Source organism: Antedon bifida, chromosome 1, assembly GCF_963402885.1.
Source record: "Antedon bifida chromosome 1, ecAntBifi1.1, whole genome shotgun sequence".
Lineage (NCBI taxonomy): Eukaryota > Metazoa > Echinodermata > Crinoidea > Comatulida > Antedonidae > Antedon > Antedon bifida.
Genome location: NC_136226.1, coordinates 17,120,474 through 17,139,367, shown reverse-complemented (window position 1 = coordinate 17,139,367; position 18,894 = coordinate 17,120,474). Strand labels below are relative to the sequence as shown.

The window sequence follows — 18,894 nt, the reverse complement described above, 5'->3', positions numbered from 1 at the left end:
AGTTTTCATTTACATATATACTATAAAGAAATATTTACAAATACTTTAGTATACATATTTACAAACAAAACATTAGTTTACTTTTACTTTGTGTATAAAACTTTGGTTGGGATAATTATTGTGTTTATACAAATTTAAACACATTACCTTTAGGGAAGCCTGCTTTAAAACATTAAGGAAATGTTATTAACACAAATACAATACAATATACATCGTACAAAATCAGTAAGGCTATTTAAAAATTAATTTTAGTAATCTATTGTACCACAATCTATTGTTTATTTTAACCTACATTTTAAGCTCATCTTGAGCTGATTATTGGGCTCCTGTCTGTGTTGGGTGCTGATCAGGGCCAAACAATAATGTAGGGTCTACAAAATTTAGGAATCAATGAAACAGGGGTTTACAGAGAAAATAGGGAGCACAACCCATGTTTCTGTGGACATAAAAATCTCATTTCTACTCAAATCCGCCAACTGACCACTTCCATAACTTTTGGAAGTTGGAAATCATACTCAATTAACAATTCTTTATTATAACCCTTGACCTGATTGCTAGCAAATAAAGGATACTAGACTTAACAGTGACTCAAACCTGTTGGCCTATACAAGGATCAAAGTCCTTTGCTTGGCTTATTCTATAGATTATTTATATATTAATATTATTCATATCTTTTTCTTAGTAGGTAGTTAAAAAAATGCATAAAAATATCTCCCTGAAATAAACATGGAAGTATAACCATCAAATCTTGCAATACTAGACACCTTTGGTCTTGCCAAAATGTTTTTGCACTTTCACTGAATAGTATTGGGACTCTGGTTTCGAGTTCGAGTTCACAGTTGTATAAATTTACAACCTACAGTCTAGATTGTTTTAATCAATGTTGAAATAAAAATAAACCTTTTAAAGCTAGGCTATTGCTATTTTTTTTCCCCAACATGATTTATTTACAACAAATCAAATTGCAAGATTTTCGTAATAATATTACATTTATTACAGCTGCTACAAATAATTATTCCCCATTTTTTGAAATTAAATCATCAAATTCACTTTTCTTTTCTACTGATCAATGTTGTACCATGGTGATTCGGTTTGGTGGTGTGTTGCGTACAGTTCTTGTTGGTGCTCCCACCACTTTTGAATGCTGCTTTGGTTGTGCTTGGTCCATTGCTTCTTCTAATGTATGCTGTAAACAATAAAACATTATAAATTTAACATCTTAATCACTCAGGAGTAAAAATGTTCACCTTTACTTACTGGAGGACTAATATATATCCTGAAATGTCATTATTTATAAACTAATTTAGGACAACATTAAATTCAAACACGTATCTAGATACCAATAGATGGGGAAAAAAGGTAATGTTTATAGCAAAACTGGAAACCTACCCGCCTAACAGTCCTCATTCGTGCATTGTAATATGGGGCAGAGTCTGGATTCTCCATTAACAACTCTTTCTGCAATCTGTCAAATTTCTCGCCTTCATCTTCAGGCTACAAATAAGAAATAATTATACACAAAATTTAAACTAGATCACCTTAAATTGCATTACTGGTTCGATAAGGAAGGTTGTGACAGTAAGTCAGATCCAAACAACTTTTTTTGGGTGTCTAGATGAAGTAATTTTGTAAATATAAAACAATGTTTACAGTTACTGCCTTTAATTTACTCATTTAAATTTGGATCGTGCAGACCTTCAAAGTCGGTCACACATTTTCCATAATGCACATCAGTATATGCCATGATCGTGAAACCAACTGGCATACCCATTGATTACTATATAGTGCCATAGAAGGAACAATCTGTGCTGACCAGAGGGTTGTCAAAGTACTCTGTCTAAAAATAGTCAGGTTGAAACTTAACCAATCGTACTGGTGGTTATGGCCCTGCTATAAATACTGATGCCTGATATTTTTGTTAGTGTAATCTATGGTTTGGCCATGCTATTTAAAGTCTCCAATATTTAATTTATCCAAGTTTGGACCACCTCTTTGTCTTACCACATTGTTGTAGATTGTACCAGGTCTAATACCAAATCCAGCTTGATTACTTGTCACAACCTCTTCACCATTTGATAGAAAACTTGAAGTATACCAATTATCAAATTCTGTAATAAACAAAGTTGAATTTATGAGTTTAGCAGCATACTGCAATTGGTTTGCTCATTTGTTAATTTGTCTCCACATGACTATCGTGCCATTTATTCTGTCTTAATGAATGATTGTGTATGGTAGCAACAATGTTGTGTTCATTGTTATCTCCAACGATGGCATGGCAGATACAGAGCTTGAAATTAGCAGAAGGAAAAGCCTGGAAGCTTTCTTCCTTGTAAAACAATCGCCCTTAAAATAAGAAAATGTCAGAAGCAGTGGTGGATGCAGCATTTTAAATAGGGGCCTAAAGATTGTAAAATTAAGTACCTAACCTATGTTTTTCATTGCAATTTTCGAAATTTAGGCCCCAATCGATTTGGATTATAACAAAATCTTGAAATACATTATACCTGATATCAATCTTTGCCTGCATTGGTCCACTAATTTCTGGCAATACTGTACTTCAGATTTAATATTTCGTAATTCTTCATAATCACTGCGATATGATGCCTTCAGCTCTTTTAACTTTTTGATTAGCTGGAACTCATCTTCACTTATTACCATCTCACCATTTTCTGGTGTGAATTCACCTTTAAAACAGAATGTTTTGTTAACAATTTGCATTTGCAAGTCTAGCAGCATGGTCACCCGTGCATGTATTTTCTATCTGCACAGTCTTTCTAGTGGATTCAATATTGTCTTTTATTAAGGTTGTCCATTGAACTTCATTCTGTTGCTGTATATATATGCGTACACGAAATAATAATTACCTTTACTATAACGCTTCAGTTGGGTTTCTTACAATCTATAATTTTAAATCCGATGAAACTTTTTTTTTCTTACCTTGTTCCATTCGATCTGTCTTCATTTTCTCAATCGCCATTCTTGTGTTGTCAATTTCTTGTTTTGTAAGGTTTATCATCTTAGCAAGCTCACGGCACTCTTTCTTCTTGGTACCAAGAATGTCTAATAAAGAGAATAATAAATTGACATACAAAATATATAAACAAAGAAAAACAAGACAAGTAATATAACAGAAACATCCCGCTCTTTTAAGAAGTATCCTTCAAGGAAAGATGTGTTCTCTATTTTTTATCTATATACCTTTATTTTCCACAAGTATCCTGTTTATCTCGGAACCTTTCTCTTGTTTAAAGTCTTCAAAAGCCACAGTTCTTGGTGGAGGTGTGTTGGGCCTAGGCTGTGGAGCTGTCTCGGATCCTGGATGCATTGAATCATTTGCTGAGCTGGAGTCTACTCTTGTGTTTGAGTCGCGTGTATCAACAGCCACTCTTGGAGGAGTAGATCGCTCTGTTTGCTGTGTACTGGGGGCCGGACTTACACCTTTGCCGGGCAGTGGGCTAGAAAAAGCAAAAACTCAATCATGAAGTGGTCTTTAGGCCCTAATAGTAATTATCAGTCAAATACAGTTTAAAATGAGTTGGTAGGCAAATATAGTGGATTTAGACTGCCCAAACTAAGATTTTGACAACTCAAAGTATCAAACCTGTGACTGCTGCTGTTGCAGTAAAGGCCTACAGTTATATGAATGTAATTGAATATGTTTATACAATACTAACCTAGCTCTTTCTTTTGCCTTCTTGCTTCTTGCTCTCTTTGTGGCTGAAACAACAGCCGAGTGCGTTGGTTTTGTAGGTGAGGGGGCAATACCTATGCCGAAATTCTGATTGTCTGGTTCACCTACATATGTTGCATTGCCTTCTTCATCGAACACAACACCAGCCTATAAGAATGACAAATATCATTAAATTGAAAGCATCAATCTACAAATATGACAACTGGCTATTGAATATTTACACCCAAGTGAAAAGCTGATAAGCGTGTATAATAAACGTTTTACAATATTTGGCAGGAGGTACAGTTAACATGGATTGAAAAAACATAGAATTCAAATTGTAAGCTTGGATCCCACTTGGATGCAACAAAATTAAGTAAGCACAGCGCAAGTGAGTTGATAAATCACAACCAACAGTTAGGCTGATGCAACACATTGTAATGGTCAAATTACTTGCAGTGCACTTACGTTCTTGTTTTGCATGCAATTGGGAATACAACTTTACCTTTTGAGCAGCAGCAATGGAGTTGGGATCTGTCTTGTCAATCAATGTGTATTTAACTCTGAGCCTTCCTTCTACCTCGGACTCCATCTGGTTCACAAAGGTTTTAAATGCTCCAAACACACTTTGAATCTGACGAATATTGATCACATCAATCTCTTCTAAGGACCCATCTAAATACCTTCGAACTTGATTCTGTATTTCATGCTGCTGTGAGTCTGACAAGGGCTCATAAGTCACTTGGCCTCTGTTTGCCTGTGGAAGATATGTGTATTGATAAAGTTATTTCAATAAGAATTAATATTGCTCTGACATAATGAGTACAGTGGTTCAGGTTTAGACAAAGTCTTGACTGTTACAGTACTTTCATTTTATAATCATAAACTTGTGTATTAGTAATCTTGTATAATGTGGCACTCATACCAGTGTGTCATGCATTGCCAATTCATGCTTCAAATGTTTAATCTCCTTCTCAAGCTTCTTAACCAAGAGAACAGGGTCATAGAACTCGTTAATAGCAGGCTCGTTGGCAACACACATCATCCTAGTTGCAAAACGCAAGGTTGATACTGTCTCTTCAATCTGCTCTTTCTCTGCCCACACATTAGCAATCATTATTGTGTTGCAGTTACCACCTGAAAAACAATTTAGGAAGTAAGAAACTTGTCTAAACTGGATTTAGTCTGGTTTAACAACATAAAGAAACTGAGTTTAAACATTAAGAAAGCTATTTTATCTATAGTCCTCTCATTGCACACCATATCTATGGTATGTGTCGTCCACAGCTGCCTGTGCGCAATTCAGCCCAGTAGTCTGCAAGTCACAGGTTATTCCCTATTTACATTTACAAACGTATTAATATATGTGTGCATCAAGATAATATGTATATTCATCAACGAAACATAACAACCGCACCAACATACCTATAGAGTCCTTCAAAGCATGAGTTAATTTAGTTTGGCGATATGGAATATGCTCCCTTCTTTTGTCTGTCAAAGCTATGATTGTCTGTTCCAGGAATGTTAATGACTTGTTGATGTACATGGCTTCTTGTTGTGTCTTGCCTGCAGACTGTAATTACAAATTATGTTGAATACATTAATAATGAATAGCCATTGATTGGTTAATTATGTATCGCATGGATATTATTACTATACTATTTGTTTTTAAATTGGAGCGCTTGCCTAACTTACGACATTGATTCAAGATGAAAGCAGCAGATTAATTGACTAAAATTTTACTTTAGAACAGTCGGTGTTTTAAAGTAGTAAGTATTTCAATCAATAACTTTAACTTCGAGAGACGAAAGCATCACTCATAAATGTTGCTAGCTCACCCCTGTTTTGCTGAGTCTCTCAGATCCAGCTAGATCAACAAGATTAAGTTTGCTTTTCATGTACTTAGCTGATGAATCTGTACGTGACCGAGACTCAATGTGAATTGTGAAGATACAATGTGACCGTGAGGATGCCTGATTCAGTGAGTGTGCTGCAATTGCCCGATTAGTTTCACCCTGAAAAACAAGAACAACACTAAATAAAATATTGTTTGTGCAACATATACAAAAAATATTAATACAGAAGAATCATCTTTTAGAGACACCTGATACTTCTATTAAGGGGAAATTTTCTTGTGAAATGAAAAAATAAAATATATGCTTTACTACTACATCCAACTCTTATACAGAGGACACCCCTAGGGAAACTTATTGGGTGATGAAGATGTCCCCTTAAATAGGAGTCAATGTGACTGACTAATGTCTATGTGGCCTTGGTTGTTTTTAGGAACATCAAACATTCTAATGATAGAATCCTTACCTCAAATAAGAGATTGAGAGCTTCTTCCTCATTGTGGGCAAGATGATGGGTCAAACCTTTGATATTGATTCCAAACTCATCTTCTGTAATGGTCATTTGTGGCCCATACTGGATAGCATCTGGTAGCGTTGAAAGTAAATCAAACATCATCTCATTATAGATTTCAAGATAAGATATTCTGACGGTGACCGCATTCTCTTGACGCTCTTCAATTTCACGATAAACCTACAAAATATATTTATAAACAAGCATACTTTCTCTAAGATCTCTTAGACTACGTTGCCTTTAAATATTTATATTATATCCATATCTATAAACTCTCTTGAAAGACAATTCTCTGAAACTTTCTCAAACAATAACGATTTCAATTTTTGTTTTACTGCGTAACTAAAAGAATTCTTTACACCAAACTTTCTGAAGATTTTGTGCTACCTGAAATAGTGTCTACTTTTGGGATAGTTTACTGTATAATCACAGCTTTGCAATATTCCGATTCTCACCTGTGCCAGTGCTCTTGGTATCAGGCCACGATGTCTGAAGTTCTCTGTGGCACCTGTCATTGTAAATGTTTTTCCAGCACCAGTTTGTCCATAACAAAGCAAGGTACCTACAGACAAATTGGAAAGTTAATGAATTGATGGTGGTTTGCAGGGATTTAATTTTAGATTACTTTCCTAGAGCCAAAATAAAAATACAAAAAAGAGACAAAAAAGTAGCCTCTCAAATTTACTAAACATTCTGTAGCAATTTCCAAGGCACTATGGAAAATATTTGGAATAAGGGAAAAAAACCGGCAACCTAGCAGTGGATAACCTAATGGCTATTACGATGATAGTGATGATTACTGTAGGTGCCTAAACACATCATCTATTGTAAGTACCTGTATATCATTCCAAAAAAATTTGTTTCATGAGTTTTATTTTTCCTTTATAAACTTTATTTTTGCAAATCGATCTTGTCAAAATTGAAGTATTGTACAACTATGATACATATAATACATAATTTATTTTTAAATCAACAGGTCCATACACTTGGGATATAAAAAAGTTGAATTACATCACGATTGTTGGTTAGGCAACGCAAATTTAAGTTATTCAAATATTAACTACTTAATAATCTGAGATATGTTTCTTCCACTAGAAGTCAATTAGTGCTTGACATCAATATTCTTTATAATGGAAAAGAAATGAAGCAAATAATTCGTTCTTGAAGTAACTGTAACACCTTCATTGTTTCATTTGTGTTTTTTCACTCCTTTGTAAAAAGTAAATATTTGTAATGTGTTATCAATAAGCTTCGAAATTGATTAGATTATATAGAGATGGAATCAATAATTTCATAGCAAATAATTAGAACAGCACACAATAGTCAGACTCTCTGGTATAGTGAAAGAATTTTACTATACCCTAAACACCCAAGTTTATTCTTACCATTTGATTGGATAATTTTGTATTGCATGCAGTCCGGTATATATAATGCGACATAGTGCTATTTCATGGAGATCATACCGCTTTGGACTTGGATGTTACACCTTTTCAACAACATTATTCTCCCAAGGGTCCCATTGTGTCACCGGCAGTCAACTATGGCGCCATTACCTTTGTTTACGAAAGTGGCTCAGTGTGTGAACTAGTACACTGGGGTAACCCCCTACTTGTCTCGAAAGATGTACTACTAGGTTCTAGCGCACACGAGCAATGTGTGTAGACTGGACCTATTATAGTCCTTATCTGAGAAGACTTGTTCTACCGCCAGAACCATGGAGTGAGTGAGCCTTGAACCCTTGCCGATGTTATGACTAAGGCTTACGTTTCCACTGTCTTAACCGCTCGGCCACACAGTATTACTTAGTTCTATTGCATGGTAAAAATTATATATTCAAAGATTTATTTCTCACAGTTGACATCTTCTAAGAATTGTTGAACGGTGCACCATTTATAACTGTTTTCTACTCCACAGACAAAATTTCTTCAGGTACAAATTTTAAACAGAGGAGTGCTAACATAATAATATTTACCTTCCAACAACAACAAAAAATATCAATTTCATATCATTTTAGCTGTCATGGGGTTATTATTATTTGTATACCATATATTAAAAAATTCAAACTGAGTTTACAACAGACAATCCTATTACTAACTAACACTTTTTTTTATATGGCCTAATGAAATGCTTCCTTACCATTGTAGCCACTGAGCAAATTCGTAATCATCTCATTACCGACTGTCTCGTACACCTGCTCTTGTGACGCATTGTGAAGGATGCCATCCAATTTGAACGACCAATCCATTATTTGGTTATTAACAACTCCTTGGTTTGAATCTCGTTTACCATGAATAACAACTGCCTGAAAAATTAACACATACTGTAATTAACATCTTTTTTATTCAATATTGGAGAACTTTTCGTCTTCTGATATTACGCTTTCCACAATTTGCTTCCATTTTTGTCTGTTTATGGCAGGATGGTTTGTTATTGTGTTAGTGTCTACATGTCCTTGTAAGTCTTTCTTTATTTGGTTCATCCAGTTATTTCTTGGTCTTCCTACGGGTCGTTTTACTTTTCTGTTAGTTTCCTTCTTTGATCGGGGTATCATCCGGTAATCTAATTATGTGAACTTATAGATTTGACTATTTTAAATAAAATAAAACATTGAAGGTATTGTCTACCAAGAACATGAAAAATGAAGAATAATAAAATCAGACTTTGAACAGGTTATTTTGCAGTTTATATTCACTTCCTTTGATTTCTTTCATAAAAAGAAAAACAGTTGAATTTAACCAAAAACCCATGGGCTTTCATAAAAATCGTCAATTGGAAGATTGATTATTTTTAAATCATTTTTATCAATTCAATTTTTGGTCGAAATGAATTATTATGTCACATTAAATGGCATTACATTTAATGTTGTTGAAAAATTACTTTTAAGAGGAACAATTATATCTTTAAATTATCAAAAGCAATAACTAATTCAACATCCTAATCTAATCACACAGGATAATGATGATAATAACAAAATTACACGTCAGTACTGTTACATTCTGTCATTGTAGCTAAATAAATATTCTGATATTTGTAATTTTGAAAATGAAACAAAAACTACTTAAGTTAAATGATTAATGTTTAAATTTCTTATTGTTTGTCATAAAATAAATTTTAAAAAGAGCTTATTTCATCCGCTTCGCTGCCGTCCAAAAATAAGTGGGATTATTATCAATGTTGTTGCAAAGGTTTATCTACATTTTCAGGTTCAGCTGGAACAAATAATTTTCATTTTATCTAAAATATTCACATTATACTTAGTATACTTTACCTTTTCTTCATTTCTAAGATCTACCATGTCGTGAGCAAAGTTGGATGTTGGTCGTGTTCGTACGAACACGCGTACTTTACTCCGCTTACTCATCATGTATCTTAAGCTTCCACTGTAACAACTCAGAACCGAACCAACCTTTTGAAAAAAATGATACAATTTGTTGGAAATGTACAAAATAAAATTGCATTATAATAGGGTAAGGTAATTACTAATCTTCACCCAGTACCGCCTGGTAGGGTTTTATGATAAATATGATTAAGTACATGCTAAACATTATATTTAAAGTTATTGTGATATTTAATTGTACATTTTATAAATTTTCAATGTAAAAAACTGTCAAAATACAGATTCCAAAACTGAAGACTGCCCTCTGTGATATAAATGATGTTTTAACTGATTTTTTTAACTTGTTTCTGGAAAAAAAATTATATATATATATACTTATAAGTTAAATTTATCACTAAAGCATGTACTTGACATCATTGTACTGTATCATAAAACCTTACCAGGCATTTTCGTTCTCCCTACCTGGTGATACCACCCTACTGGGCCTACATTACAGTAGTATAACCGTTTAATATACTAGGCTTAGAACACAGCAGTTTTCTTGTTCATTTTTTATCAAAACTTGTTCTGACAACAAGTACAAATTGTTGCAACTTAAAATTTACCAGAAGCAGCAGTATTAGGTTAATATACAAAGTCTGCTATTACAGTACTTCAATCATTTCCATGTCCAATAATGTATCCCAGTTGTTCATGTTGCAGAACACATTGTACAACAATAGGTTTGTGAGGTAATTTCCTGATTGATGTAATCAAAACGGTACTGGGTATGGTCTACTACTACTAGCTTTTCTAAGAAGTATAGTCGTTATCTCGGGACCGTTCTATGGTTACCACCAGGTAGGCTTACTTCATCAAGGCTTCTATGAATGGATGTACTGGTTGGGAGCAGAAAAGCTAGTAGACCATACCCAGTACCGTTTTGATTACGATCAATCGGGAAATTAAATTAATGGTGAAATAATGTATCCCAGTTGTTCATGTAGAACACATTGTACAACAATAGGTTTTTAATTGGCATCTTGAAAATTGAATTTTTCGATTACGAACAAAATGTTAAAAACATTTTGTTGTTCACTATGCCATTTTAATGTCACATTAATACACTAATTATTTACTTAAAACAAAAATTGGATCGAACAAATAAAAACAACTGTATTTAAAGTGAAAAATAATCAAATTGGCTTAGTCAATGTGTTTTTGGTCAAATTTAATTTTTTTTTGCAGTTATTTTTTTTTTCTATGGAAGTAAATTACTTTATTAAAACTACAAAATGGCATATTTAAAGTCTGATTTTATTTATCATAATTTTTTATATTTTTGGAGGACATATATTGCAATATTTGTTTGTCAAGTAAAGTCATGTTTACCGTACACTAGGCCCTATGTTTGTTAATGTTACATGAAGTTTACACAATATTTTTATTTGGATTATTGTGCAAGTAGTGATCGTCTACTACTGGGTGATGCATTGTTGCCTAGCTAACTAAATGTTAATGTCAATTAAATGTACGGTATTTAAGCTTGATAGCATTCAGCAATTAAAACGTAATTAAAAATAAATGTAATAAACAAAAATTTGAATATAAAATGCTGTTAGATTATTTAATTGATACCTCATCATTTACGATACATGGAAGAGGTGTATCTGCTAGCGAATCCCTATCATCTTCAATTTGAAACTCTTCCTCTGATTTGGATTCTTCGGTCACACTTGGTCTCTTTTCAACTTTACGTGCTCTACCTCCCTTATTCATGATTATGGTACTCGTAAATATTATTATTAAATGTGGAACATGTTTTTATATCAAATTTAGTTGGAAGATTATCCTAGCCCAGGGCCTAGGCTAGGCCTACTTATACTAGCCTAGTTTAATTAGAAAGGTCCTTGATGAGGAGGTCTCTACAGACAGACCTGACATAAGAAAATGACATAATAATGGTATAGCATCGAAATAGTTAGGGTCACGTCATATGAAAAATCAACATGTGCCATGGCACCCCCTAAAAAAGCTGGGCCTGGGCTACACGTCATATGAATAGTCTTCTTCATCACACAGCAACACCAATCAACAGCTCTTCTTCATCTTTTTGTAGTCGTTACAATACAAAGACAATCAGAATTTTACTTACCAAATTATAACTTTTCTAGTAATCGTTTACAAACGAAACTTCAGTTACTTAACATTCACTTTCTCCACAAGCCTTTAGATATACTATTTAATTTACAATAACTAAGCAAACTTACAAATTCATGCTTTATAATTAACAACAATACAACTACAAATTTTTATTGTAGCAACACGGTGGTTGTCATGCATACCATTTGGAATTATATGTAAAATTATAACCAAAATATACACATTTAAACAATACCTATTAAAGATTGTTTTAAATAAAGTATTTCAAAATATTATTTGTAATTAGGTTTTAACTTTATATGTTTATCCAATTTATAATAAAAGTTGGTAAATAAGTATTTTTATGTTTAGATTTCGGCAAAAAAAAAAGAGAACAGACGACATTAATTATTGAGGGCGCTTCGCAATGTTTATTGATTGACCGTCAATTTTCGGTCTGTTGGATGAGAAAAGGCGTATCATTAATTGATTTTAAATTCTATTATGGTTTAAACGCAATCTCGAACTTGCAAACATGTCTGAACTGTGAGTTTGTATTATATAATCAATGTTAATGTACATATATTTGTATTCAAATGTATTAACAGAGCTAGGCCCTCGAACAGGCCCACCAGCTAGCTAGCTAGTGTCAGAGTGAGGCCTAGTATCCGCCGGAGGTGCCCCACCGCTGCAGCTGGTTGCTGTGTGGCTCCCCACCGAGAGAGAGTTATGTTGGATGTTTTAGGCCTAGTTCTAGCTTAGATTAGTTTAAGAAGGACCCTATGCTGTTTGTAATGTATTAAAATGATCAAAATCGTACTTAAACACAAAAATACCAGCGGAAGTTGAATTTAGCACAACTAAAAATAAAATGTGAACAATTTCATCTGTCACCGTTTATCAGACCAACATTCAATTCAATAAACATAAAAATAAGTAAATTTTAAGCAGTGAGTAGGGTGACATAACGCTACCTGTAACCTAGCCGAAGGTATAGAAAATTACAAAGATGGTAGGATGCAATATTGAATTCGTTTTTATAATGTATATAAAAATTATAGCCTTATAATTTATAGGATTTTATCAGTGGCAGAACAATTTATACATGCAGCATTTTTAAATACTATGTACATACACTGTACCATTTCCAAAAAGATTTATGCTGCTCTAGAGAAGTAGCACACCCACTAGATAATGTTCCTCTAAAAACTGAACTAAACCTAACCTGTTAAATAAAAAATAATTGACTCTCTATCTTAATTTCTTCCACTTTACAGCAAAACATAATTAAAATAAAAAACTATAGCACAGAAGAGTATGTATATTTATATACTCATTCAACTATCGCCTGCTCACTTGTAAAGATCATTAGTTCATGTATTCATGTATATGGCTAGTTTAAACATTTAAGATATTTAAATAATGAATAATTCATATAATGGATGACGTACTGTAATATCATTACCTATTAATACCTTTAGGCTAGCCACCTTCTTATAAGTAATTTTTTCGTGAATTATTATAATGGATAAGCTAAGAAAGTAGAGTTCGTTATTCACTGTTTTATTGCATTTATGTTTTCTTTTTCTTAAAGAGAACAACCAGAGGATGATATCAAAGAAGATAACATAGCCTTATGCACCAAGCCAAGCACATGGAAAGGATTCCTAAGTAATACAATTCCAAATACATTTTCAGTTTTTAAATCCCGCAATGTTAAAAAAGTAGCACTTGGTGGCAAGCATGCAGCATTCTTGACCAGTGACCATGAGGTATTTTGTTTTGGATCTGGCGAGTATGGGCAACTTGGCCATAAGAAATTTAGTGATGTTACAAAGCAGCCGGTGCTTGTGAAAGATATAAAAGGTGAAAATGTCATTGATGTTGTTTGTGGATTGAACCATACGGGCGTGGTGTGCTCAGACGGGATCGTGTTCTGCTGGGGTGATTCCAACAGTGGTCAGTGTGGTACTGGACTTCTAGACAGAATCAACACACCTCAACAAGTAGAGTTCAATGATCCGGACAATGATCCGGTGATTACCCAGATTGCTTGTGGAGACATGCATACTTTGGCTCTATCAACAAAAGGAGAAGTGTGGGCGTGGGGTGTAGGACATCAGCTAGGATTGGCTGCTGGATCAAATAGCATATCAACCCCAGCAAGAGTTTTAGCATTTGGTGAAAGGAAAGTTCTAAGTATCTGCTGTGGAGCTGCTCATAGCTTGGCTGTTGTACAAAAGATCCGTGTTCCAAAGACAGCCACCAACTCTTCTGTGACAACAGAAGATGTTGATGCTGATGCTACATTGTGTCCTAAGTGCAATCAAGAGATGTATTCCTTCTCAGATTTAGGCGACACTGTGTTTATTACCGAAACCCATGTCTGTCAGAATAAGCCTGCAGAAGTAGATGTGACATCTACCAGAAGCTTTTCACCAGATAGTATTGATGTACAGATTCCTTCGAAGCCAGGAATGAGGAAAGACCTTCTGAAAAAAACTCAAGAAAAAAAAATGTTGATAGAAGAAGAAACAGGATCGGTGCTATCTACAGAGAGCCAAGGAACGTATGTATTGGATGAATCTGACAAAGATGCAGTGGATGTGACATCAGCACATGAAGAACCAGTTGCCACAGAAGATGTGCCAGATTCTCCCGAAGAAGATAAATCAGAAGTCACTGGTTCTTTTCCAACTGGTAGATCTGCTAAAGATTTCTTAGAGAAGCAGTTGCATTCTTCCACTCATGTGATACATGAAACTGCTCAAACATCAAAGGAAAAACTTCTAGCAAGTCTGCCAACAGCCGTTGCATCAAACCTTGAGAAGCTGCTAAACTACAAGTTTAACTTTATGGGTGGTAAAGAACAGTCATTGCTGACAATATCCTCCTGTACAGAACTACAAAATGAGTCAGACTTTGAAGTTGAAGAACCAGAATTGAATGAACTGGAAATGAGCTGTATTCATGTGAAGTCTCAAAGAACACATCTTGAGGAACTGGTAGATGAAATTTCAATATTAACAGAAGTCTGGAGTTGGGGCAAAGGAAATGTTGGACAACTTGGTCAAGGTGATGTTTTAGATAGGTAAGCTTTGTCACTGAACAAAGACCCACACTGTAGTGATGGTTTATATTTTTGAAATTATATGCTAAAAATATATGTCAACAATGCAAATCATGTTTAAATTAACCTCTCAATGTGCTGTTGCTTTATTGCAAAATATATTGATTTGTTTCAGAATCACCATGCAAATTTCCAAGTTCTATTAAAGACCTACTGTACAGTAACAAAATACCCCTCAATAGAGGTGTCAACTCACTCAATAGAGTTGGCTGTAGAGTAAAAGTGTTGCTTGTTTTCCTTTTCACAAAAAAGTGACTGCCCTTATTAAATAGAGGAGTCAGACACTGAATATGGCAGGATAAAGTGCTACAGCGTTGTTATTATTGAAGTCTTTATACAGTAATGTTAAAATATACCGATGTATTAAAATAATAAATACATTTTAGGCCACCTCTTTATTTATTATAATAAAATATTGCCAACCAGGTACCCTCCCTCCTTCCCCCTAAACTTGAAAATTATAATGCAAAAGATAGGACATCAAGTTAATTTCAGCACTACATTTCACCATTTTATTTTATATTTCTATTTTTACCCCGCCCCCTAACTCAAAATATTGAATCCGGCACTGTACTTAGTAAGCAGTACAGTACTGTACTTTAATAAATAGCCAAAATTGCAATATTACCATTAATCCGGATTGATGCTAATTAAGAAATATAATTATTATTACTATAGTATTGAAAATAAATATTTCCATTGAATGTCCTTCCATAATTTGTGAACCATATTGTGATTTAACAGACATTAACATAAATTGTGAAAACAAACCTTGAATTGAATATGATTTACATTACCATATTGTGATTATAAAAGTCAAACTTGGTTAAATTCTATTCGACAAGACAGCTTGAGGTAGGCAAGTGTGATGCTATAATGTACACATTTCTAATAACAATGAGAATTTATATATTTAACATGTGATGATACGTACAATTTATCAGAGCTTTTTGTCTCAATCATTCTGCTTTATTATACTGTAAAATAATGAAAATGTTTATATGGTAAACATAATATCATGAGGTGAAAGATAAAAGGTATATTTTCATGAGGTGAAGCCAAGTATATTTATCTTTGAATCAGTGGCACACTTACAAATGTGCATCCTTTACATTACAATAAAAACGAATAATGGGAAAAAGAAACAATACACTAAATAAACAGTAAATTATTTAGAATTTTCTACCAGCTGCTTGTATTGCACAGTGTTATAAGATTGTCTACTTTTGTTTTTTTTATTTCAGGCCACAGCCAACCGTTATCCGTCATTTGAGTAACAAGAACATCGCCCAGGTCATTGCGGGGTCAGGACACTCGATTGCCATTTCAAACTCTGGCCAGGTAAACACATTTCATAATAAAGTGATAAACAGGGGTATCAGAAATCTAATTCTTTTACAATACAATGGTAATCATATTAATCACACTTGCAAGCCACTCAGCAGTATGTGCATTTACTGGATTACGAACCATAATTGATCAAACAATGCCGCTGTTTTAGAGCACACAATAATATTTTCACCTGTTGTTTTTGTAGTAAAATCTTCAGTTGAATAATTGTGCACCAATAAACAATAGGAAATCTTAGTTTCATTAATAATTGTTCCATTTCATTATTTATTTTGAATTATTTATTAAATCATGAAGAATATTGAAAGCCAAATTTTTTTACAGTGCCAATAAATGACGGATACATCCATAAATCCTTGTACACTTAATATCTAACTATTGAAAAAGAATGTACACAAATAAATACAGTTTAATCTTATATAGGGGAGAGTTAGAAACTAATAAACCTTGGAAGTGTGTGCGACCCACCCAATAAATATCAACTCATGAAATATAATTAATATTAGGCCAATACAATAGATAACAAAAAATATTGTTTGTGGTGTCTCAAATTAATCTTCAACATTCTCTATACAAACAAATAAAATTATTACATTTCACATCATGTTTGTTTGATGATGTTCCTTCCTGAAAAAATGACATCTTCACCTCCCCTACCCTTCCTGGATCCTGGAGCTGGACCCACCACCAACTGCAATATTAAAAATGCTTACCATTTTCAAATTAATAGCATAATTAACCAAAATAATGCATTGTTTACAATACACAGTACCTGTTACATTGTCTTTTGTTTGAAGACAATTGAGGCTTAAACAAATCATTTTCATTTCAATAAGCATGGACTTTGGATAAAAAAATATTTAAAATGAGTGATTTACTTCAGATAAGGTTCATTTTTCAGAGAGGACTAACAATTAAAACTGTTATGTTCTATGATTTTCAATGAATATGTATTTTTATATTTTTCTAAAGAGATATCTCATTAAAATTATTATCTTTTATTATGCCTTTTATGACCCTTTGTGTAGGCAAATTTAACAGTATTGGTTACAATGTGAAATTCACATGACATGCCTACTGTACAATATGGAATAATTGTCTTTAAACCCAATTGTTCATATCAAATACTGTAGCAGGGAACATTTTCGCCAGTGTAGCATAGCAAAAAGCTGTACAAAACAACCTTATTGCTACACATTTCTAAAATTGTGTAGCAAAAAATACAATACAAAACTATGTTTCTTGTCTTAAAAATCAGTTTGATTTTGCTAAACAAAATTTTTAAATGAAATTTTTCCCTGTGTAGGCCCTATAATATGTTCTAGAAGCTGATTTCCTCCTAGGACAATTATGGTCATATTGCATTTGGATAGGTCTACAGTATGTTAGTGTCATTTCCATCTAGTGTATTGTTAAAGGGCTTATAATTTCTAATTTCTACAACTACGATATATTTGCCCGTCATTACAAATTATGTACTGCATTCTTATTCACATTGCTCTGTACATACTGCATATTAATTAATTCCACACTATCGTCACACCTTAATAAATGTTTACACTTCAGTCAGCAAGGCTATGTTTATATTTAAGCTTGAAGTTCGTCATGACAGTGTTTTACCTTAAAATGAACTTGAATGAATTCATTTAGTATGTATCTCATCTGTGTACTTGTTATTATTACAGTAGGCCTACATGCTAAATATTATAATTCAACTTTATAAAATGCAGTAATAGTATTGTAGTATTGTAATTATTTGACTTTACTCTTTAGTTTTTGATTAATTCACCTGTATATTTACCTGTATTATTGAAGAATTCATTGCAAATAAATTCATTCATTCTTTTTAAATAAATTTTTTTGATAATCATTAGATTTTTGCATACTTGAGTATTAGGGGGTAATACTGCACTGTTTCTAATTCAAATGAAAAACCAGATTTAATGCCATATTTGAAAAGGACGATATTTTCTATTTTTCCATTTTAATGTCATATAAAATATTAGCTTTAAAAATTATATTTACCTGAAAAAAATTGAAAGCAAAAAAATAGTCACAGTACAGTATGTCTGTCAGACAAAATGGGTTTTTGATTAATTTAACAGTTTATTTTGTCTTTTATAAGTGAAGCCATTATTTTTATTTTTACGGAAGTGATTAACTTGATTAAAACTACAAAAAGTCTGATTTTATGAATCTTCATTTATCATATTTTTGGGGGACAATACATCTTTAATAAAACTAAAGACTGATCTTAAATATTGTTTTAGAAATCCCAATTGATTCCAGTCTTGATCGTCAACACTCGTTTTAATACAGTTCCCCTGTAGCAGTATTCATTCACAGTCCCATTCTGACCACATTACATTACAATATTCCCTGAATGGTGTGCCTTTGATTACTCTATCATGGTGATGTCATAGCACAATCACCACCAAATGAGAAACTGGTTTTATTTTGAGTTAAAAAACATGCAACATGGCCTTTTGATTTTTGAATTATTTGTTGTTTTTTGAATTAGAAAACAGGACCGAATACTGTTTACTAGCCCAGCGGTTTAAACTCATCTAATACTGGTGTATTTCATATACAGTAGCAGCAATTAGATTGTTATTTGTAGAACCTACATTTAGCGTTGCATTTAACACCTCTAGTGTAAAAATATGCACATTGTATAAATACGGTAGTGGAGATGCTGTTAATCTGTGGGTAAACATCCCATACAGTCCCATATCTTATGTTTGGCTTATTAAATACTGTAGATCATGAAATTAAATTTGTTAGGAACTATAGTATCCTATGATCTTATTTACCTATTTATTGTTTATTTCATCCGACAGTGAGTTACTCGCACATTACAGGATGGATAAACTATTTTATAATTTGTTGAGATTGATTTGAGGCTTAAGGAGTGGAGTTGAA

At 33.2% G+C, this 18,894-nt stretch overlaps 2 protein-coding genes across 9 annotated transcripts in view; one reads left to right on the top strand and one right to left on the bottom strand.

The window, feature by feature from the left end:
• Window positions 1-143: 143 nt before the first annotated feature.
• LOC144844552 (kinesin-like protein KIF9) lies at window positions 144-11,657 on the bottom strand. Of its 4 annotated transcripts, XM_078701538.1 has the most exons (18): window positions 11,506-11,657; window positions 9,303-9,440; window positions 8,171-8,336; window positions 6,490-6,596; window positions 5,990-6,214; window positions 5,509-5,685; window positions 5,096-5,243; window positions 4,596-4,807; window positions 4,176-4,427; window positions 3,675-3,838; window positions 3,199-3,455; window positions 2,938-3,060; window positions 2,505-2,684; window positions 2,002-2,108; window positions 1,390-1,494; window positions 589-1,186; window positions 289-554; window positions 144-256 (listed from the first exon to the last, which is right to left on the bottom strand). In XM_078701538.1, exons 2-16 carry the CDS (start codon window positions 9,396-9,398, stop codon window positions 1,067-1,069), a joined length of 2,439 nt encoding a protein of 812 aa, XP_078557664.1. In that variant the 5' UTR covers window positions 9,399-9,440; window positions 11,506-11,657; the 3' UTR covers window positions 144-256; window positions 289-554; window positions 589-1,066. The 4 variants fall into 4 exon arrangements, with proteins under 4 accessions (XP_078557664.1, XP_078557638.1, XP_078557647.1 ...); XM_078701512.1 differs by having other exon boundaries at window positions 289-1,186; XM_078701521.1 differs by lacking the exon at window positions 11,506-11,657 and adding an exon at window positions 10,989-11,127 and having other exon boundaries at window positions 289-1,186.
• Window positions 11,658-11,928: 271 nt separating this feature from the next.
• Window positions 11,929-18,894, top strand: part of LOC144844383 (alsin-like) — a 49,513-nt gene continuing 42,547 nt past the window's right edge. For all 5 annotated transcript variants that reach the window (XR_013612426.1, XM_078701302.1, XM_078701287.1 and 2 more), the window contains exons 1-3: window positions 11,929-12,038; window positions 13,087-14,583; window positions 15,867-15,963. Coding sequence is in view for 4 of the 5 variants with exons in the window: in XM_078701302.1 (XP_078557428.1) it covers window positions 12,028-12,038; window positions 13,087-14,583; window positions 15,867-15,963 (1,605 nt within the window). In the remaining variant the exon portion in view is untranslated. The remainder of the gene's footprint in view (window positions 12,039-13,086; window positions 14,584-15,866; window positions 15,964-18,894) is intronic.

Coding starts and splice junctions, on each gene's coding strand:
- LOC144844552 (XM_078701512.1), bottom strand. CDS start 9,398: ATGATGAGTAAGCGGAGTAAAGTACGCGTGTTCGTACGAACACGACCA. Junction 2,685..2,937: donor GACAGATCGAATGGAACAAG/GTAAGAAAAAAA, acceptor TCTGTTTTAAAG/GTGAATTCACACCAGAAAAT. Junction 1,187..1,389: donor GAATGAGGACTGTTAGGCGG/GTAGGTTTCCAG, acceptor TATTGTTTACAG/CATACATTAGAAGAAGCAAT.